The sequence below is a fragment of the Lissotriton helveticus genome, chromosome 1_1 (assembly GCF_964261635.1).
Source record: "Lissotriton helveticus chromosome 1_1, aLisHel1.1, whole genome shotgun sequence".
NCBI classification, from domain to species: Eukaryota; Metazoa; Chordata; class Amphibia; order Caudata; family Salamandridae; genus Lissotriton; species Lissotriton helveticus.
The window spans coordinates 1,057,063,174-1,057,079,648 of record NC_136057.1 but is presented as its reverse complement, the minus strand read 5'-3'; the positions used below and the strand labels follow the sequence as shown (position 1 = coordinate 1,057,079,648).

General features: G+C 45.9%; 1 protein-coding gene across 1 annotated transcript in view; it reads right to left on the bottom strand.

The window, feature by feature from the left end:
- The window catches only part of LOC144820800 (uncharacterized), a 148,601-nt gene that overhangs the window by 123,302 nt on the left and 8,824 nt on the right, over nucleotides 1-16,475 (bottom strand). The window contains exon 2 of the mRNA XM_078677960.1: nucleotides 8,723-8,849. Within this exon, the coding sequence (XP_078534086.1) occupies nucleotides 8,723-8,849 (127 nt within the window). The remainder of the gene's footprint in view (nucleotides 1-8,722; nucleotides 8,850-16,475) is intronic.

Here is a 16,475-nt window from a genome sequence, read left to right as displayed (position 1 = left end):
GGCGGCATTATGCCTGGCTTCTAGACTCCGGAAACCTTTGGAGAATGAGGCACGGAGCAGACTTAGAGCGGAGTGTCCAAGGCCCTCTTTAGAAGGCAAGGTGTCGACTACCCCGGAGATTGAGAGTAAAATGGCGACGTTCTTGGCCAAGTTCATTAGGGATCCCAAGAAGGGGATAGATCGTTCCTGGCGCTCCTGTCAGGACAAACTCTTAGATGCTGTTGGTCCACTCGCTAAGATCCTGGACATGGCGGAAGACGCTCGCGTTTCTGGTTCTTTGATTGATCCCGAGGTCCTGTCCGCCTGGGCGCAGCGGGCGATCTGTTTTGTAGGCAACGCCAACTGCGCTCTATCAACGGAGAGACGGAGGTCTCTGTTGATCAAGGTCGACCCCAAACTTGGAGACCTGGCAGGTTCCGAGGCTGGGGCCTCGGCTCAGGGAGGGCTCTTCGGTGAGCCGTTTATAAAAGAGTTGGGGGAAGTTCGTGGCTACGTTCACGTCCCTCGACAAGGCCCAAGGGAATATAAAGCGGGTTTTCACACCGCGGGTTTTCCGCAGGGCCGGGCGGGGTAGGAGCCGCCCGCCCGGCCGTGGCCAAAACCAGCAGCCCCAAGGGAGGGGGCAAGGCTCCGGGCGCGGACAGTATCAATCCGACCAGCGCTTCTCCAACTTTTACCCGACCAGAGGCCAGCGGTTCCGGGGACGCGGCTATAGAGGACATGACGGTAATGCCAACGGTGAGTGTCTTGCCGGCTGCGCGACTGCAGGTTGGGGCCAGGCTGGCGCAGTTCTTCCCCGCTTGGGAAGCTCTGACAGGGGATGCTTGGGTCCTCCAGACAGTCAGAGGGTTTCAAATAGAGTTTTATGGGTCCCCCCAACAAGTGCGTCCCCCTCGGCCCATTGTGTTCAGTGCAGCAGACGCAGCGTTAATAGATGAGGAGGTAAGGGAGTATCTCCGCAAAGGAGCTGTGTGTCCCACAGACATCCACCCGTCAGGGTTTCTAAGCAATCTGTTTCTAGTGGACAAGACCGATGGAGGTCGGAGACCCGTGATCAACCTTCGGGAGTTCAACGAGTGGTTGGTGTACAGACACTTCAAAATGGAGGGCATTCATTTGCTCAGGGATGTTCTCCAACCACTTGATTGGATGGTGCGTTTGGATCTGAAGGACGCGTACTTGGTTGTGCCGATCTTTCCTCCTCACAGGCGGTTCCTCCAGTTTCTCTGGAGGGGGCAGACTTACGAGTTCCGGTGCCTTCCTTTCAGCCTCTCCTCGGCCCCGTGGTGTTTTACCAAGGTTCTCAAACCAGTGGTGGAATACTTGAGGACTCGCGGAGTCCGCTTGATCGTCTACTTGGACGACTTGCTTCTCCTAGACCAGTGTCCTTCGCAGTTGCAAAGCCATCTCCAGATGGCGGTGACGCTGCTGCAGTCACTGGGGTTTGTTTTCAACGAGAAGAAGTCTTTCCTGGTTCCAACTCAGATGGCAACCTTCCTGGGGTTCGTGATAGACTCCACTGCCGCCACTCTCAGTTTACCCTCGAGGGAAGTGGCGAAGATTCGTCACGAGATCCGTCAGACCTTGGCCAAGCAGAGAACTTCTCTGCGTCAGATTGCTCGTCTGGTGGGCCTCTTTTCGGCTTCAATTCAAGCAATCTTTCCGGGGCCGTTGCACTATCGCGCCCTACAACGGCTAAAAGCTCAACACCTCAGGAAAGGTCTCACGTACTCGCAGGTGGTTTCCTTGACGGAAGAGGCGCGCGAAGAGCTGGAGTGGTGGCTCTCCCACATGGAAGCATGGAACGGGAGGGCGATTTTTGGCTCAGCACCGGACTTGGTGATAGAGTCGGACGCCAGCCGAGCGGGCTGGGGCGCGCGATGTGGAGAGTTGTCCACCGGCGGCGCTTGGTCTCCACAAGAGCAGCTGCTTCACATCAATTGTCTGGAACTCCTGGCGGGTTCCTTTGCCGTCCAGTGTTGGACCAAGGATCGAGTCCAAGCTTCGGTCCTCTTGAAAATGGACAATGTGTCGGCGGTCCGGTACATAAACCACCTGGGAGGTACTCGGTCCAAAGTGTTGGCGAACATGGCGAAACAGTTCTGGGAGTTCTGTCTGGCTCACCAAATTTCGGTGACAGCGGAATACCTTCCGGGGACAGAGAACCTCGTGGCGGATTGGCACTCCCGTTACCTTCGAAATGCCAGTGTTTGGAAGCTGGACCCAGTGATTTTCCAATACCTTCAAGAGAAGTGGGGTCTGTTCTCGGTCGACCTCTTTGCATGTCGTCTAGATCGGCAGCTTCCCCGGTTCTTCAGTTGGAGACCGGATCCCCTGGTGGTGGCATGCGATGCGTTCAGCCAGGATTGGACAAGGGAGAGGGGTTATGCCTTCCCTCCATTTTCCATGATAACAAGGGTCACAGCCCAGGTTTGCAGGCAAAGAGCGGCCGTGTTTCTGATAACCCCGTGTTGGAGGTCTCAAGTGTGGTTTACGGTACTTCTGGGACTTTCTTGGGATTTTCCAATCCGACTCCTCCCAAATCCCCATCTCCTGCTGAGTCCGGAAGGGAGACCCCATCGTCTGGTGGAGGACGGATCCCTGCAACTCATAGCATGGCGGATTACAGGCAACGTTGGAGATTGCTGGGCCTTTCGGGCCACGCTGAGTTCTTGTTGTCCAAAGCCTGGGCAGACAGTACTTCGAAACTATATAAATCGGCTTGGACGCGATGGGTATGCTGGTGTTTACGACGGGAGGTGGATCCCGTGGTCGCTGACCTGATCCATGTACTGAATTATTTGGCGGAGCTGGCCCAGAGGGGCTTGGCCTATAGGTCAATTAATGCGGTTCGGTCTGCAATCTCTGCAGGGCATGCGCCAGTGGAGGGAGCACCCTTGGGGGAACATCCCTGTGTGTGTAAACTGTTACGGGGCATTTGGTTGTTCCTTCCGCCAGAGCCCCGTTATTCAGCTATCTGGGATGTCAACCTGGTTCTGAATCTATTGTTGTCATGGCAACCTAACAGGTTTCTTTCACGTAAAGAATTGTCGGCCACATTGGCCATGCTGTTGTGTTTGGTGTCTTGTAGGAGAGTGTCTGATGTTCGTGCTTTAGACATCACGGCTAGGGTTTTTTCCCCGGATGGGGTGACTCTTACGGTAAGTAGACGGACCAAGTCAAACACGTGCACAATTTCCTATCCTGCTTTTGTGGAGTCTCCTAAGCTCTATGTAGTGCAATGCTTGAAAGCTTATGAAACAGCTACGGAGGAAGTTCGTCCTCCGGGCGAACGACAACTCCTTATTGTGCTTAAGAAGCCTTTTAAGGCGGTTTCCTCGCCCACTATCGCCCGTTGGGTACGGTGGGTAATGCAGGAGGCAGGTATTAATACACGACTTTTGGTGCGTATTCCACTAGGGGTGCGATGGCTTCCAAGGCATTCAACCTTGACGTGCGCTTGGAGGATCTTATGAGAGCAGCGGATTGGTCATCGGACTCGACCTTTAAACGGTTTTATTTTAAGCCGCTGCTGAGTATGGCGCAAGTGGTGGTGAGTAAGCTTTGAAGGAGCATAATCCTCGCCTCCGGTCCTGACATAGAATAGAAATTTGCCTAGCCTACGAGAAGGTAAGTTTCAATTCTATTAAGGACGCGGAGGCGAGGATTATCCCACCCAGCAAGCACGTGGGTTGCTATCCCTCGCCGTACTTGGTGTAAGTAACCTTTTTCGTGATTGACTATTGTTCACTGTGTCATGCTTGGATTTCATCTTGTGTTGCAAATTGCTGCTGATATTGTCATACTGACTGATCAACTAGTTAATGGTGCCATAAGTAATTGGTGTGATTTCTTTTAGGGAATGACCAGACGAAGCAGAGTGCCTAACCTTGGGGGAGCTCCTCCAGCGAAGAAAGAGGAAGTGCAGGAAGTTACATCATGTTTTGTGGAAGACCTGCATGGAAACTGTTAAAGCACTTAAGAGAGACTGTAGTTTTCTTCCCGAGTGTTATGGGAAATGTAGTTATTGTTGGTTTCTTATAAAGCTGCTGTGTGAAAAATTGGAATTAAGCGAAGAGAGATATGAGCGTAATCCTCGCCTCCGTGTCCTTAATGGAATTGAAACTTACCTTCTCGTAGGCTAGGCAAATTTCTATTCCCCTGCTGTGCTGGGGGGTGGTTGACGCGCGCAGCGCTGCGGTGCTCATGACGAGCTCGGCTCGTCATGCAGCACGGTGGCGCTGTGCTCATGACGAGCTGAGCTCATCACGACCACGCCCGTTCCAATGGAATGCCCAGCACAGCAGGGGAATTATCCCCGCGTGGGCGCGGTGCAACGGTCATGAGCACAGCGCGACCGTGCCTCGTGACGAGCTGAGCTCGTCATGAGCACGGAACGGGTTAAAAATTTAAAACATCACATCTTTGGTTCCCCCAACTGGATTTTTATGTCATTTTATTTATTAAAATGTACCCTATTTTTGGGATTCCTATCAAGATATTTATTGTGTTTCATTTCGACTTTATTATTATTTTGGTACTGCATACAGACTTACACATTAGCCTAAATGAAGCCCGTCAGCCATGTCTACTAGAGGGTTGAGCTCAGGTTATTGACTTTGAGGGTTCACCCTGACAAGGGTTGTGATTGTTTCTTGAGGTAGTCAACCACCCCAAATAGAAATCCAATTTCTTGCAACTAATGTTCTCTATGGGCTTTTATCAGAAGCCAGCCTAATGTGGAATATAATGCAACATAATTCGTCACAAGAATGGCAATGAGGAATACTGAATATTAAGTAAATCAATTAAAAACCCACTTCAAGGCCTTCTATAGAATTTCTTCTCATAAACAAAACTAAAAAATAAATAAAAATAGTCATTATAAATTTGCTATTGAGGAGGTGCAGTACATGCCATAACTATATGGTGTGATAAAGGTCATATTAAACAATGCAGATTTGATATGCTATATGGTCTGTGCCATATATAATTTCAGTGCGCATTAGTTATAAACAAAAGTATTTAAAGAGAACGAGAGCCCAGCATCGTTGCACAGACCCATAGTTCATCATTGCAGTACTGTGGTAATAATCTTGAGGGTTTTTTTTAAACATATTTTATTGTCAAATTGCGTATACATTGCAGGGCTCTGCACCCCAGTGGCAACTCCAGAATCAAATCGTACATGATCCAGGAAGCAATCGACTTTTCAGAGTGATAACAAAGATGCATGACAAAACAATACACCTAATACTAAACTTCCCCCACGCCCCTTACCCTTGCCCCCCCAAGGTCGCACAGTGTTCACAGAGTCTTGTCCACAGTTGTTATACGGACCAGAAAAGTTTTAGCACGATTACACACACCCTCCCAGGTCACCCCACCCTGCACCAGCACAGACCAACGTGTTTCAGAATTTACCCCAATGTATGGTCCTCCACAACAATTGGTGGCTCCAGCCACAGACCCCGAAATAATCTTGGTTTTGACCTTTGCACTGATATAGTGGACACACTAGGTTTAAGGCAATCTCCCTCTTTTAAAACTATAAAGTGTTGCTATTTCACCTCTGCAAACACTGATCGTTCCAGAACCCTTTTTTATTTTCACCACCATGTGCGCTTCCATCTCGCCTAATTGCATCTTGGTGTAATTCAAATGCTAATCAATAACAAAGACTCCCTTTCCTTTTAAAACCTGTAAGATGCCTTAGACCACATAAACAGGCTACAAGCAACCAACATCAAATGATTGCTTAACCCGTTCCGTTGGCCGGCGGGAGCACTCCCTCCCTGGTGCTGCGCACGACCATTGGCTGACGCAGCCCCGCCCACCCTTCAGAACGCCTGCACTGCGGCGGAATGTTCGCCGCGGTAAACGGGTTATTTATTTATGCGATTTTATATAGTGCGAACTTTACCCGAAGGTGTCAGAGCGCTTTACATAAGGACCAGTTGAAAAACATAAGGACTTAGGATTACATGTGTTACGTAGAGGATACAAACAGAAAAAAATTGCAAATGTACAAGATGTAGAGTCACACAAGGAGATACAAATGGATATACTCTAAGAGTCACATAGGAATGGTAGATAGCACAAAGGTCTACTGCATATACTAGTGATTAGAGTTATCTCTATATACATAGGGAAGGGATACACATGGATATACTCTAAGAGTCACATAGGAATGATAGAGAGTACAAAGGTCTACTGCATATACTAGTGATTAGAGCTATCTCTATATACATAGGGAAGGGATACACATGGATATACTCTAAAAGTCACATAGGAATGGTAGAGAGCACAGCGGTCTACTGTATATACTAGTGATTAGAGTTATCTCTATATACATAGGGAAGGGATACACATGGATATACTCTAAGAGTCACATAGGAATGATAGAGAGTACAAAGGTCTACTGCATATACTAGTGATTAGAGTTATCTCTATATACATAGGGAAGGGATACACATGGATATACTCTAAGAGTCACATAGGAATGATAGAGAGTACAAAGGTCTACTGCATATACTAGTAATTAGAGTTATCTCTATATACAGAAAAGCAGAGTTCCATAAGTGTGGATGCAGTCACAGCACAAAGGGAGGGTGGGAGGGATGCAAGGGTATGGAGAAAAGGCAAAGCAGAAAAGGGAAGAAACATTTGAGGATCATCAACGGGGAAAAGGGTTAAAGGACGAGGGAAAGGATGGAGGGTCAGAGTCCAGAGAAAACTGTCCGAAATCAGCAGCAAAATGGCGGCCAGGGCAAAACAAAAAGTAAAGAAGTCCAGGAGAGAAGTTGGTGGTGTGGTACGGCTGCCCGTCACCCACCAGCAGCATGTTGCCCAGGTGGGAGATGAAGCTGGAGGCCAGCCACAGGCGCGTCTCCATCTTGGAGAGCTTGCGGTCGGCGGGCTCGGTGGGGATGAGGGTGCGCAAGGTGGTGAAGGCCGTGTTGACGCTGTTGGTGCGGTCGCGCGTTGGCCGTGTGGCGCTGGCACGGCAGCCGGTGGGTTGTGTGTGGATTCATCCGCCCTGGAAGTTGTGTGGGAATCGGCGGCGGGGCGGCAGGGGGGCAAGCAGTGTGGACTCCGGGAGCAATGCAGCCTTGCTAGGCAGATTCACAACACTGGTGCCATGCGGGGGGAGGGGGGAGTAATCCGGAGATCAGGCCCCTGCTGCAGGACCGCAGGGCCTTCCGGTAATGGCAGTGGCCCCAAACCGGCAGCAGGTCAGGAGGCAGGCCAGAAAATCCGAGAGAGGGCCGCAGGATTAACAGTAGGCCGGAGAGAGGTTAGGGCGAGCCAGTGGAAGCGGCGATCGCCATCTGAAGGTCGACACCGGCCGCCATCTTAAAGTCAGGCAGGCGCTGGGAGGATTCCCTCGGTGAGAGTCGCCGCCAAAGTGAAGCTGGATATTAAGGCGGACTGCATATAATTAGTAATTTTCCTTTTTAGGTTTCGCCTCCACGGCGCTTGCGCTGTGCTTGAGAAATCTATTGTTTTTAATATAAAAGGGTCTTACATCCAGCCTCCTCTTTCCCGGCTTCGCAGTGTGTGGCACTTACTTGTCCTCCATTTCTATTGCTGGTAGCATATTTTTCTGCTTCTCTTATCAGTTTCAGGTAGCCAAAATTCTATTAACATTTTTATGATGTTATCATAAAGTTTTGCCTCTTTTTGCTTTTGCAGCATATTTATACAGCAATTTATTACCCGGAGAGATTCAATGATTTGCATAGCATCACAGGATGTTGCACCGTGGAGACTGGAATCGGGATCCCAAACTCTTGCGTCAGCAGCTCTGGCCGCTGCTCCATATCCTCTACACTCTCATGCTATTTGTAAAAGAGCTTTTTCCTTCGTTCCGGGTGATGACTGGCAAAAACAGCCCTCATCACTTAGGCGAAACCGATGCTTACCGATGCATTACCAATGCTTGTTAGAGAGGCGAGGAGAATTGTCCCTGATGCTGACATTCATGTTGTAATTACCGTTTTAGCGGTTTCTCACATATAATGATCACAAATGCTAATTAATACCTTCAAAAAGAGTGATCAGATAACTGAGTGATGCCTTCTAGTTTTTAGAATGAAAATGTGACAAAGTACGCATTGCTTATACCTCATGCATACAACAGCATTTGGGTTTATTAATTTTAGAAGGGACTCTCAACACTCCCTGCATGCATGCATTGAAAAACACAAAATAACAGAGTTCGAGCATACCAGCACAGAACATTAGAACAGTGCTGTATTGAGCCTCTGGCCACAAAGGAGTGGAAGTGCAAGGAACAGACATGCACAGTAGTGTAATATGCAGCAATACTGCATACAGGCTGCCAGAAAAGAGCCTTTGAGAGCCAGGAATGCACCACTTGCTGTAACCTTAATTGTGTCGCAAAAGTATCCTCTCGTTGCCTCCCTTTCTCTTAGGGTGCCCGTGAAAAGATAATTCTGCTTCTAGGGTGTATACACTGAAACCATACATACAATAAGAGGTGACAGGAACATATAAAACAATTGCTGTGTAGTAAAGAGATTATGAAGTTAACGTCACATTAATCAGCAGGGCATTTCGGCAAAATGCAGTGCGAAAGCATAAGAGTTCAACTCGGAAGAATTTTGAGGTCAGTGACATCAAATCAGAGAGCGGCAATATCATTCTGGACAAATATAAACAACACCAAGTTATGGAAATTATGAAAACAGATTTTTACCATTTGGCAACTGAGTTCCACAGGCCGGTTCCTCTGACCTCTGGTCAGGGACATGAGGCAGTCCCTCGGGCACTTTTGGTGGCATATCCGCAAAACAAATTGCTACCTCATTCAAGGTGAGGAGTACCTAAAAAGACAAGAATAACAAATTCAAACTCTAAGCAGTTTCATAAGTTAACTGTGGCACTGGTTCCCAGCATTGCACAACAACCTCTTCGTCTATCAAGCATTAACACATGAACTCTTCTGCCCCACGCGACATATACACACTATTCTTACACAAGCAGCAAGCCCCCAACTATCTCTTACAAACACATGAACACATATAGCCTCAATTCCCACACTATTCCTACACAAACATCTACCCCAATTACAGCTGTGGTCTTCAAACTGGGGGCCTCAAGTGATCCCAGCGGGGAAGGGGCGCCAGGCTCTGGCTAAAAGAAGCATTATGCTGATAACAGTGCTTTGTTTTCAGCGGGGGCGAAACACTAAGCGGCAGTAAGCCACTCTGTAATGGGCCACCACTAACCTCTTTTGTCATTTACATCCTGAAGGGAGAAGGTGTCAAAAGGGAAGGGACTACAAATATTCATCAAAACCCCCACCTCCATTTCTAATAATGACACTGTGGATACTTTTACATGTCAGTAAGGCCTGCCTGACCAGAATAGTAGGTTTGTCAATCATATATTTCATTATATATATTTTTTTAACGGTGCAGAACTTTACTGCAATGTTTAAATACACAAAGACCAATTTAAAAATTCCCAGTTTAATGGAATCATTGTGAAATAGTTTGAGAGTTGGGCAATGATTTTTGATTTTTTTTCTCCCCATGGGGGTCTGGGGGGAGCGCAGCTTTAAAACGTTTGACGACCACTGCTTTACAGTCGCGCTACACACAAAAACTATCAAGTCTACTCTCTCCACAAACAACTCTGAGGCGCAATCAGATAGTGGACAGTTATGGGAACAAGAAAAGCCTACACTCGTATCACAAGACTATTTTACTAATCTTTAAACAGTTGCACGGATATGCTAGCCAAGAACAGTACCAAAGAGTGTGCTTAATCAATGATTGACAACACCAACTTCGTTATATTTATGCACACTTCCAATCTGTTAGAAGTGGAATTCATGGTTGGCTGAGGTATGCGGCCAGGAAGGCACCATCACTCTAGTCAGGGTAAGCTGAGTACACACTAAAAGACAAACTGTGTTCACCCTCAGGCAGCTTGGCACAAGCAGTCAGGCTTATCCAAAGAGGCAATTGTTAAAGTATTTTTTGCAAAAACAAACAAACACACACACAAGTTTAGAAATATAGGTTATTATATTATGGACAAAACAAGACCAAAACGACAAAATAATGTTCTGAGAGACTGAATTTCAATAGAATACGTGAAAAATAGCCGTTATAAACAAATAGTGATTTAGGGTTTACTTGCGGTCAAGCTTGACCGGGGCAAAGTCAAAGTTTGGCCAACCACGATAGAGCGCCGGCCGGGTAAAAGACCCACACAGGCCCTGGTATACAAAGTACCTTTCCTGGATGCAGCAGCAAGACGCATTGTGAGATGAGTCCCACACAGGCCCTGGTATACAAAGTACCTTTCCTGGATGCAGCAGCAAGACGCGTTGTGAGATGAGTCAATGTGGATCCCACAGGTAGAGGATGTGTCGATTTTCTCCACGCGCTGATGGCAATGTGTCGGTTTTGTAGACGGGTGCCGGAGTCGAGAGGCATTGAGCAACACGCTAGGTTTTGCTACAAAGCAGAGGGGATGAGTCGATCTCTACAAGTTGCAGTGGCAGTGATACGCTGTACGATGCATCAGTCTCGGGAAGCAAAGTGAAGGTTCCGATGTGATGCGCCGATTTTACTCCTGTAACAGGGTCGATGCGCCTGCTCTGCTACACCCAGGTACGTGATGTGTCGAAGTCTGTGTTGCAAGTATCTGGGCCCCTTCCCATGAGCCAAGCACAGAAGCACAGGTAGAGACAAGTCCTTGGAGCACACTTGGAGTGAAGGCAGAGTCCAGATCTCCTTCAGCAAAGTCAGAGAGCAGCAGGCGGCAGAGCAACAAGCAGAAAAGCAGGCCTTCCAGATCAGCAGTCCAGTTGAATCTTTTAAGCAGCACAGCAGTTCTTTTGTAAGAGCTTCAATTATATGTCCAGTAGTGTCTGATTTTAGGGAGTCAGAGACCTAGTACTTATACCCAAAAGTGATTTTCATGTGGGGGGTGACTTCAAAGCAGCTCCTTCAAGTGCACAGGTCCTCCTTTCAATCCAGACCTGTCTACCAGGCTGTCTGTGGGGGCTAAATCAGCCCTTTGTGTGGGGACAGGATACTACCTATTCAGTGAAGTGTTAGCCCATTCCATCCATCCTGCCAAGGCTGGGCCATCAGGATGCAGATGTATGTAGATAGGTACTCAGTGGAGAAGTGTGGCTCAATGGTTAGAGCGGCAGACCCTGATGCAGACGTCTGGCCTGGGACCAGGGTTCAATTCCCGCCTCGGCGGGTCTTGGGCTCAATTTCCTCGGACCTGATAATTCACGCCTCGGTGCCTATTCTAATCATGAGTCCCACTCTGCAATTCTGGGCAATGGCTTGCTTAATCTCCACAACGGTCCCAACAACGCTAGGATGCCTGGCTTCACCTTGGGGGTGCCCAGGAGTGGTCACTTCACAGGGAAAGGCCAGGAAGGGTTCCTCAGCGGTATTCGTACAAGCGCCGAGATGCCTCCGGGTAGTCGTGCGCTATACAAGTACCTCTACATTTACATTTACACACCTATCCTTCCTCTGCGTATGGCTCTCTAGAGGAAATGCCCAATTGTAGCTGTCATCCACCCCAGATGTGTATTGGAGACAGGCTGCAAGGCACAAAGAGCAGTAAGTGCAGAACAACTTCCACTTTCTAAAAGTGGCATTTCTAAAATAGTAATGTCAAATCCAACTTCCCTAGTAAGGAGGATTTATCATTACCATTCCAAAGTAATAAAATATGAAGTAGCTACTCCTTCCTGATCAGGAATTACCACTTAAAAGTGTATAAGGGAATTCCCAATGCTAAACTACAGGGATGTGGAATTCCTATAGCCCGACGGCCAGGACATATTGTTTGGGGTCAAGGGCAACAAGTTTTAATGTGCATTTTGTCCTTGGGACAAGTAGGCCCAACCTACAGCACAAATCCTTTGGCTGCCAGTTTAAAGTACCACATTATGGATCAGGGAAGGGGATTTCTCTGCAGTTAAGGTAATATTTGTATCCATGTGTCAATGCTGTTCAGACTTGCTTTTATGGTTCATTAATGGAAAGCCTTTATTATTAGGGTGGACGCTGGAAGTACATGTTGTTAGCTCAGACAGCACTACTGACAGTGGTTCCGATATAAAAATGTGTACACACATTTTAAAGTTTAGCAATTTGAGTATGTATAATGCTCCCAGAATGCTCTCTGATAAGATGCAAATATTAGCAGAAGCTTGAAAGCAAGATTCATGATTGTTCGCTTTCAAAATAAAACGTTCCCAAAAAACATGCAAGTAGAAAAAAACAGTTGCTAACGTACTGTAAAAGTTTAGGAACCTTTACTTTGCAGCATCATTTAGTAACCTGTGTTGATGCATGCTAGTATTTCCCAAAAATATTCAAAATGGAAAATAAGTGTAACCAGTTTCAATAAGATTCTAGGAAACATAACAATAAACAAGCACTGGCAAATCCATATGTCTGAAATTGGTAGTCAGACTTTTGGTTACGTCAGTGCGAGACTTGTTTTGGCCTGGTTTCTGTAAATCATCATTGGTGTGGGAGCTGCTAGGCCCTCACCATTATAACAAACATTAGCAAAAGCAAAAATTGTTTTTGGTCTCAAAATGCACACATTGCCACAGTATTTCCTGGCACTGAACAAAACTACTTTATGTGCCAATATGCTCCTTGAGAGAGAAGAAGAGAAGAAGAGAAGAAGAGAAGGAGGAGAAGAGGAGGAGAAGAGGAGGAGAAGAGGAGGAGAAGAGGAGGAGAAGAGGAGGAGAAGAAGAGAAGAAGAGAAGAAGAGAAGTGAAGAGAAGAGAAGAGAATTTTAATAAACACAAAAGGTCATGGTTAAAGCCAGATCTAATTAGGGACCCAATTATTAAAGAAAGTCTCGAAAGTGCGCCCATGGTATATGTCCATGCGTTAAGTCCCTATAATACGGCTTTCATGAATTCACAATAATTTATAGGAGTAGGCCAAGAAATCGTACTCCTCGAAACCATTTGTCAACTGCGTGTTTGCACGTTCACTTTCTCTCAAACCACTTTTTTCCCAACCCTGGAACAGGTTTTACGACTGTCATTGTCCAGGGTAAATTATCAACCTTTCTCAGTGTAGGAAAAGATTAGAGAGAGTTGGTAAAAACCCTTAAACAAGCAAGTTAGTAGGTTTGCACAGACTCAAAATGGCATTCCAACCCTCGAACTATTGCTAACCACTACCTTCAGCCCCAGTTTCTAGAACTGCAGAAACGCGGCAACATAAGATAACTGCTGGTATTCAAATCCTACTATATGAGCCCTGGCATAATCAGTGAGGTTATATTAATGCTCTTTTATAATGAGATTGCTGCTATAATCTGTCGCCACATTACATGGCACTAAAGGGACAAGTGGATTTTGTTACAGGACAAGTAGATTTATGAAGCAACTTGCCCCATGGACAGGTGGATATTTGATTAAATTCCACATCCCTGAACCTATCAGAGGAGCCGCACAGTACTAAAAAATTAACATAGCGGTTTGTCACTACCAGCGCATTCAAACTATAAAAGTACTTGTCTTTCGTTTAACTTACCGAGCACCCTGACCTTAGGACTACCTAGGGCCTACCTTAGGGGAGACATATGTTGTAAAAGGGGAGTTAAAAGATTGGCAAGTAGTTATAAATGCCAAGTTAAAGTGGTAGTAAACTGCACACAGGCACTGCAATGCCAGGCCTGAGACAGGTTTGAAAGGCTTACTTGTGTGGGAGGCACAATCAGTGCTGCAGGCCTACTTGTTGCATTTAACTTACAGGCTCTAGTTACATGGTATACCACTTTACAAGGGACTTACAGGTAAATCAAATATGCCAATCAGGTATACACCAATTACACACATGTTTAGGGAAGAAGCATATGAACTTTAGCACTGGACAGCAGTGGTAAAGTGCCTAGAGTCCTAGGACCACCAAAAATATTCAGAAAAACATGGAGGTCAAAAGGTAAAACTTTTTTTGGGGGGTCACCAAACAATGACAGGTCTAACACCATCCTTCGCACCAAATCTGGAACAATAAATCTAGCTTGCAGGTTTCTTTTACAGCAGGTTTTCTATTCTTTCGGCCGACAAGGAACACAAAAGAAATGGATAAAATAACCCACTTTCTCATCTTAAACTACGAATAAGTCTTAACCCAAAACTCCTGTCTACATCCCTTTGGAACACTGACTTTATAGCAAAACCCATTAATGAATTTAATGCTCAATTTCTAACCTGATCACATACATCACCACCAAACAGTAATTCTGTCAACTAGGTCGTTTTGTGCCTTTTATACTATATTATATGCAGCAGTAGGTGGTTAAACCCTATCAAAACTTAGTAAATGCCATTTACACCAAAGTTTAAGCTGTGTCCTTAAATGTTATTTAAAAAGCAGCTCTTTGAAACTTTTGCAGCGGCAACATCACCATGGTTTGGCAGCATGCTTATCTCCACAGCAACTTGTAGAAGAACTGCAAAATGCTGCTAGAAGTTCGCCTTTATGTCAACAAACTCAAGTATTACTCGGATGCTTGCCTAACTCTTCACAAGCTCCCTCCAACATGGTATTAATAAGGTACCCTATGTACGTTCTTGGTATTGTTTCTGTGTGTGTTGTATGTATTTATGCGGCAGAGGTACAAAGTATTTTTCCAGTAGCAAACGGCCAGTTTTGCAGAATCAGGCTGTTTGCGATCTGAAAAATGCTTTCCCAATGTACAAAATGCGAAATGCGATTTGGTAACTTGTTAATGAATCGCAATTTGCGATTCTGTATTTTGAAGGTGCGTGCATTGGGCGTCCCTTCGAAATGCTGAATTGGTAAGGTATGTATTACTGTTTTGCGACAGAGTCCCCTTGGAACCCCTTCCCCTTTGCCAATGTTTAAAAAAACAATTTTTAAGTGCAGGCAGTGGTCCCACGGGCCACTGCCTACTCTTAAAAAATTACATTCATTTTTTTCTTCTGAAGCACATCACATTTCCTTGAAGGAAAACGGGACGCACTATAAAAATAAATAAAAATAAAAAAAGATTGCTTTCTTAGAAAGCAATCACAGAGATGGTGGTCTGCTGTGATGGATGATTCCTAAAGTGTCCCAAATTGCAACCTACCTCATTAATATGGATAAGGTAGGTCTATTTGTGACCCACTAGGAATCGCTCATGAAACTCAAAAGAGTTTCATACATTAGGAATACCGATTTCGTAATTGCGATTCAGAGTTAGTTGCAATAAAAAACTCAGTATTCCTAATGTTAGTACATCTGGCCTCAAGTGTTTTATATAGCAACAGTGTTCACCTGCTGGCTTGTTGAACCCTGCTCCATTCTTGGGCATCAGTCAAAGCCTGGATCCACTGGGGCACGGTGAACCTCCCTGTCAGGCGTTTATTTTTTGTATGGCCTATAAATAAAACAGCATAAGCAGCGTTTTGGGATTTATGTGGAGTTACTTAAAATGGAGGTGAGCTTTCTACACCCCACCAACAAACCCGAAGGCAAGAATTGCCAACTGTGCCTCGTAAATCCCATCTTTGGACTGGCTGAAGTTCAGTTTCAGGATGTAAAAGAATATCTTAGACCAGGCGTTCTTAACCTCTTGACGTCTGTGGACCCCCACTGAATCATTAGTTTAATCCTGGGGATCCCCAGTAAGACCTTATTGGAAGCCGGGGAGCTCCAGCCTGCAACATTTCTATGATTTAGACAGCAAAACATTACACTAAAATACAAAATCAAGTATACACCAAACAAATGTTTTGTGCGATTTACAATAAAACACAAAGCGGTTTCAAATTTTCTATTTTGCTTCTTTATTTCTACCTACATTATTAATTTTAATTTGTTAATTTTCATATTTTTTTAAACAGCTGTGGACCCCCGGAGTAAGCCTCACAGACCACCACAGGTACTCGGCCACAGGTTAAGAACCACTGTCTTAGAATCGGACTGACACATTACTTCTTCCAGGGGTGGCATGACTCCAACTATTAATACTTCAAAATCTGCAACTGCGCACCGTTTTTCAACATGAAGTGTATGAAATGATCTTTTGAAAGAGAGGAACGGTTATCTCGGCCATTGCATGTTCCTCATTTTTGCAGAGTGTTGTACCAGATCGATTAAGCACTTTTGTGGTGCATGGAGATTTGACGTCACTGCTGATCACGCTGATCCTTTGCTTCTAAATAGGGGCACCACGTCAAGCGCTTGTAAAGATTCTGTTCCATGTGCACAGCAGCAGATTCTGCAACGTCTGGTGGTGGTCACTCCGAAAGTTTAACCGTTTGTTTTACCACCCGTTCATGGTGTACCACTTACATGCAGAATACACTAGGGGCAACACGAGGAAAGCAGGAAGATGCTATTGGCAGAAGTTTCAATATTTACTTTCTGCAATCAAAAAGCTGAGATGTGTTATGCCCAAAAAGTTATTTTATAGTCTGACAT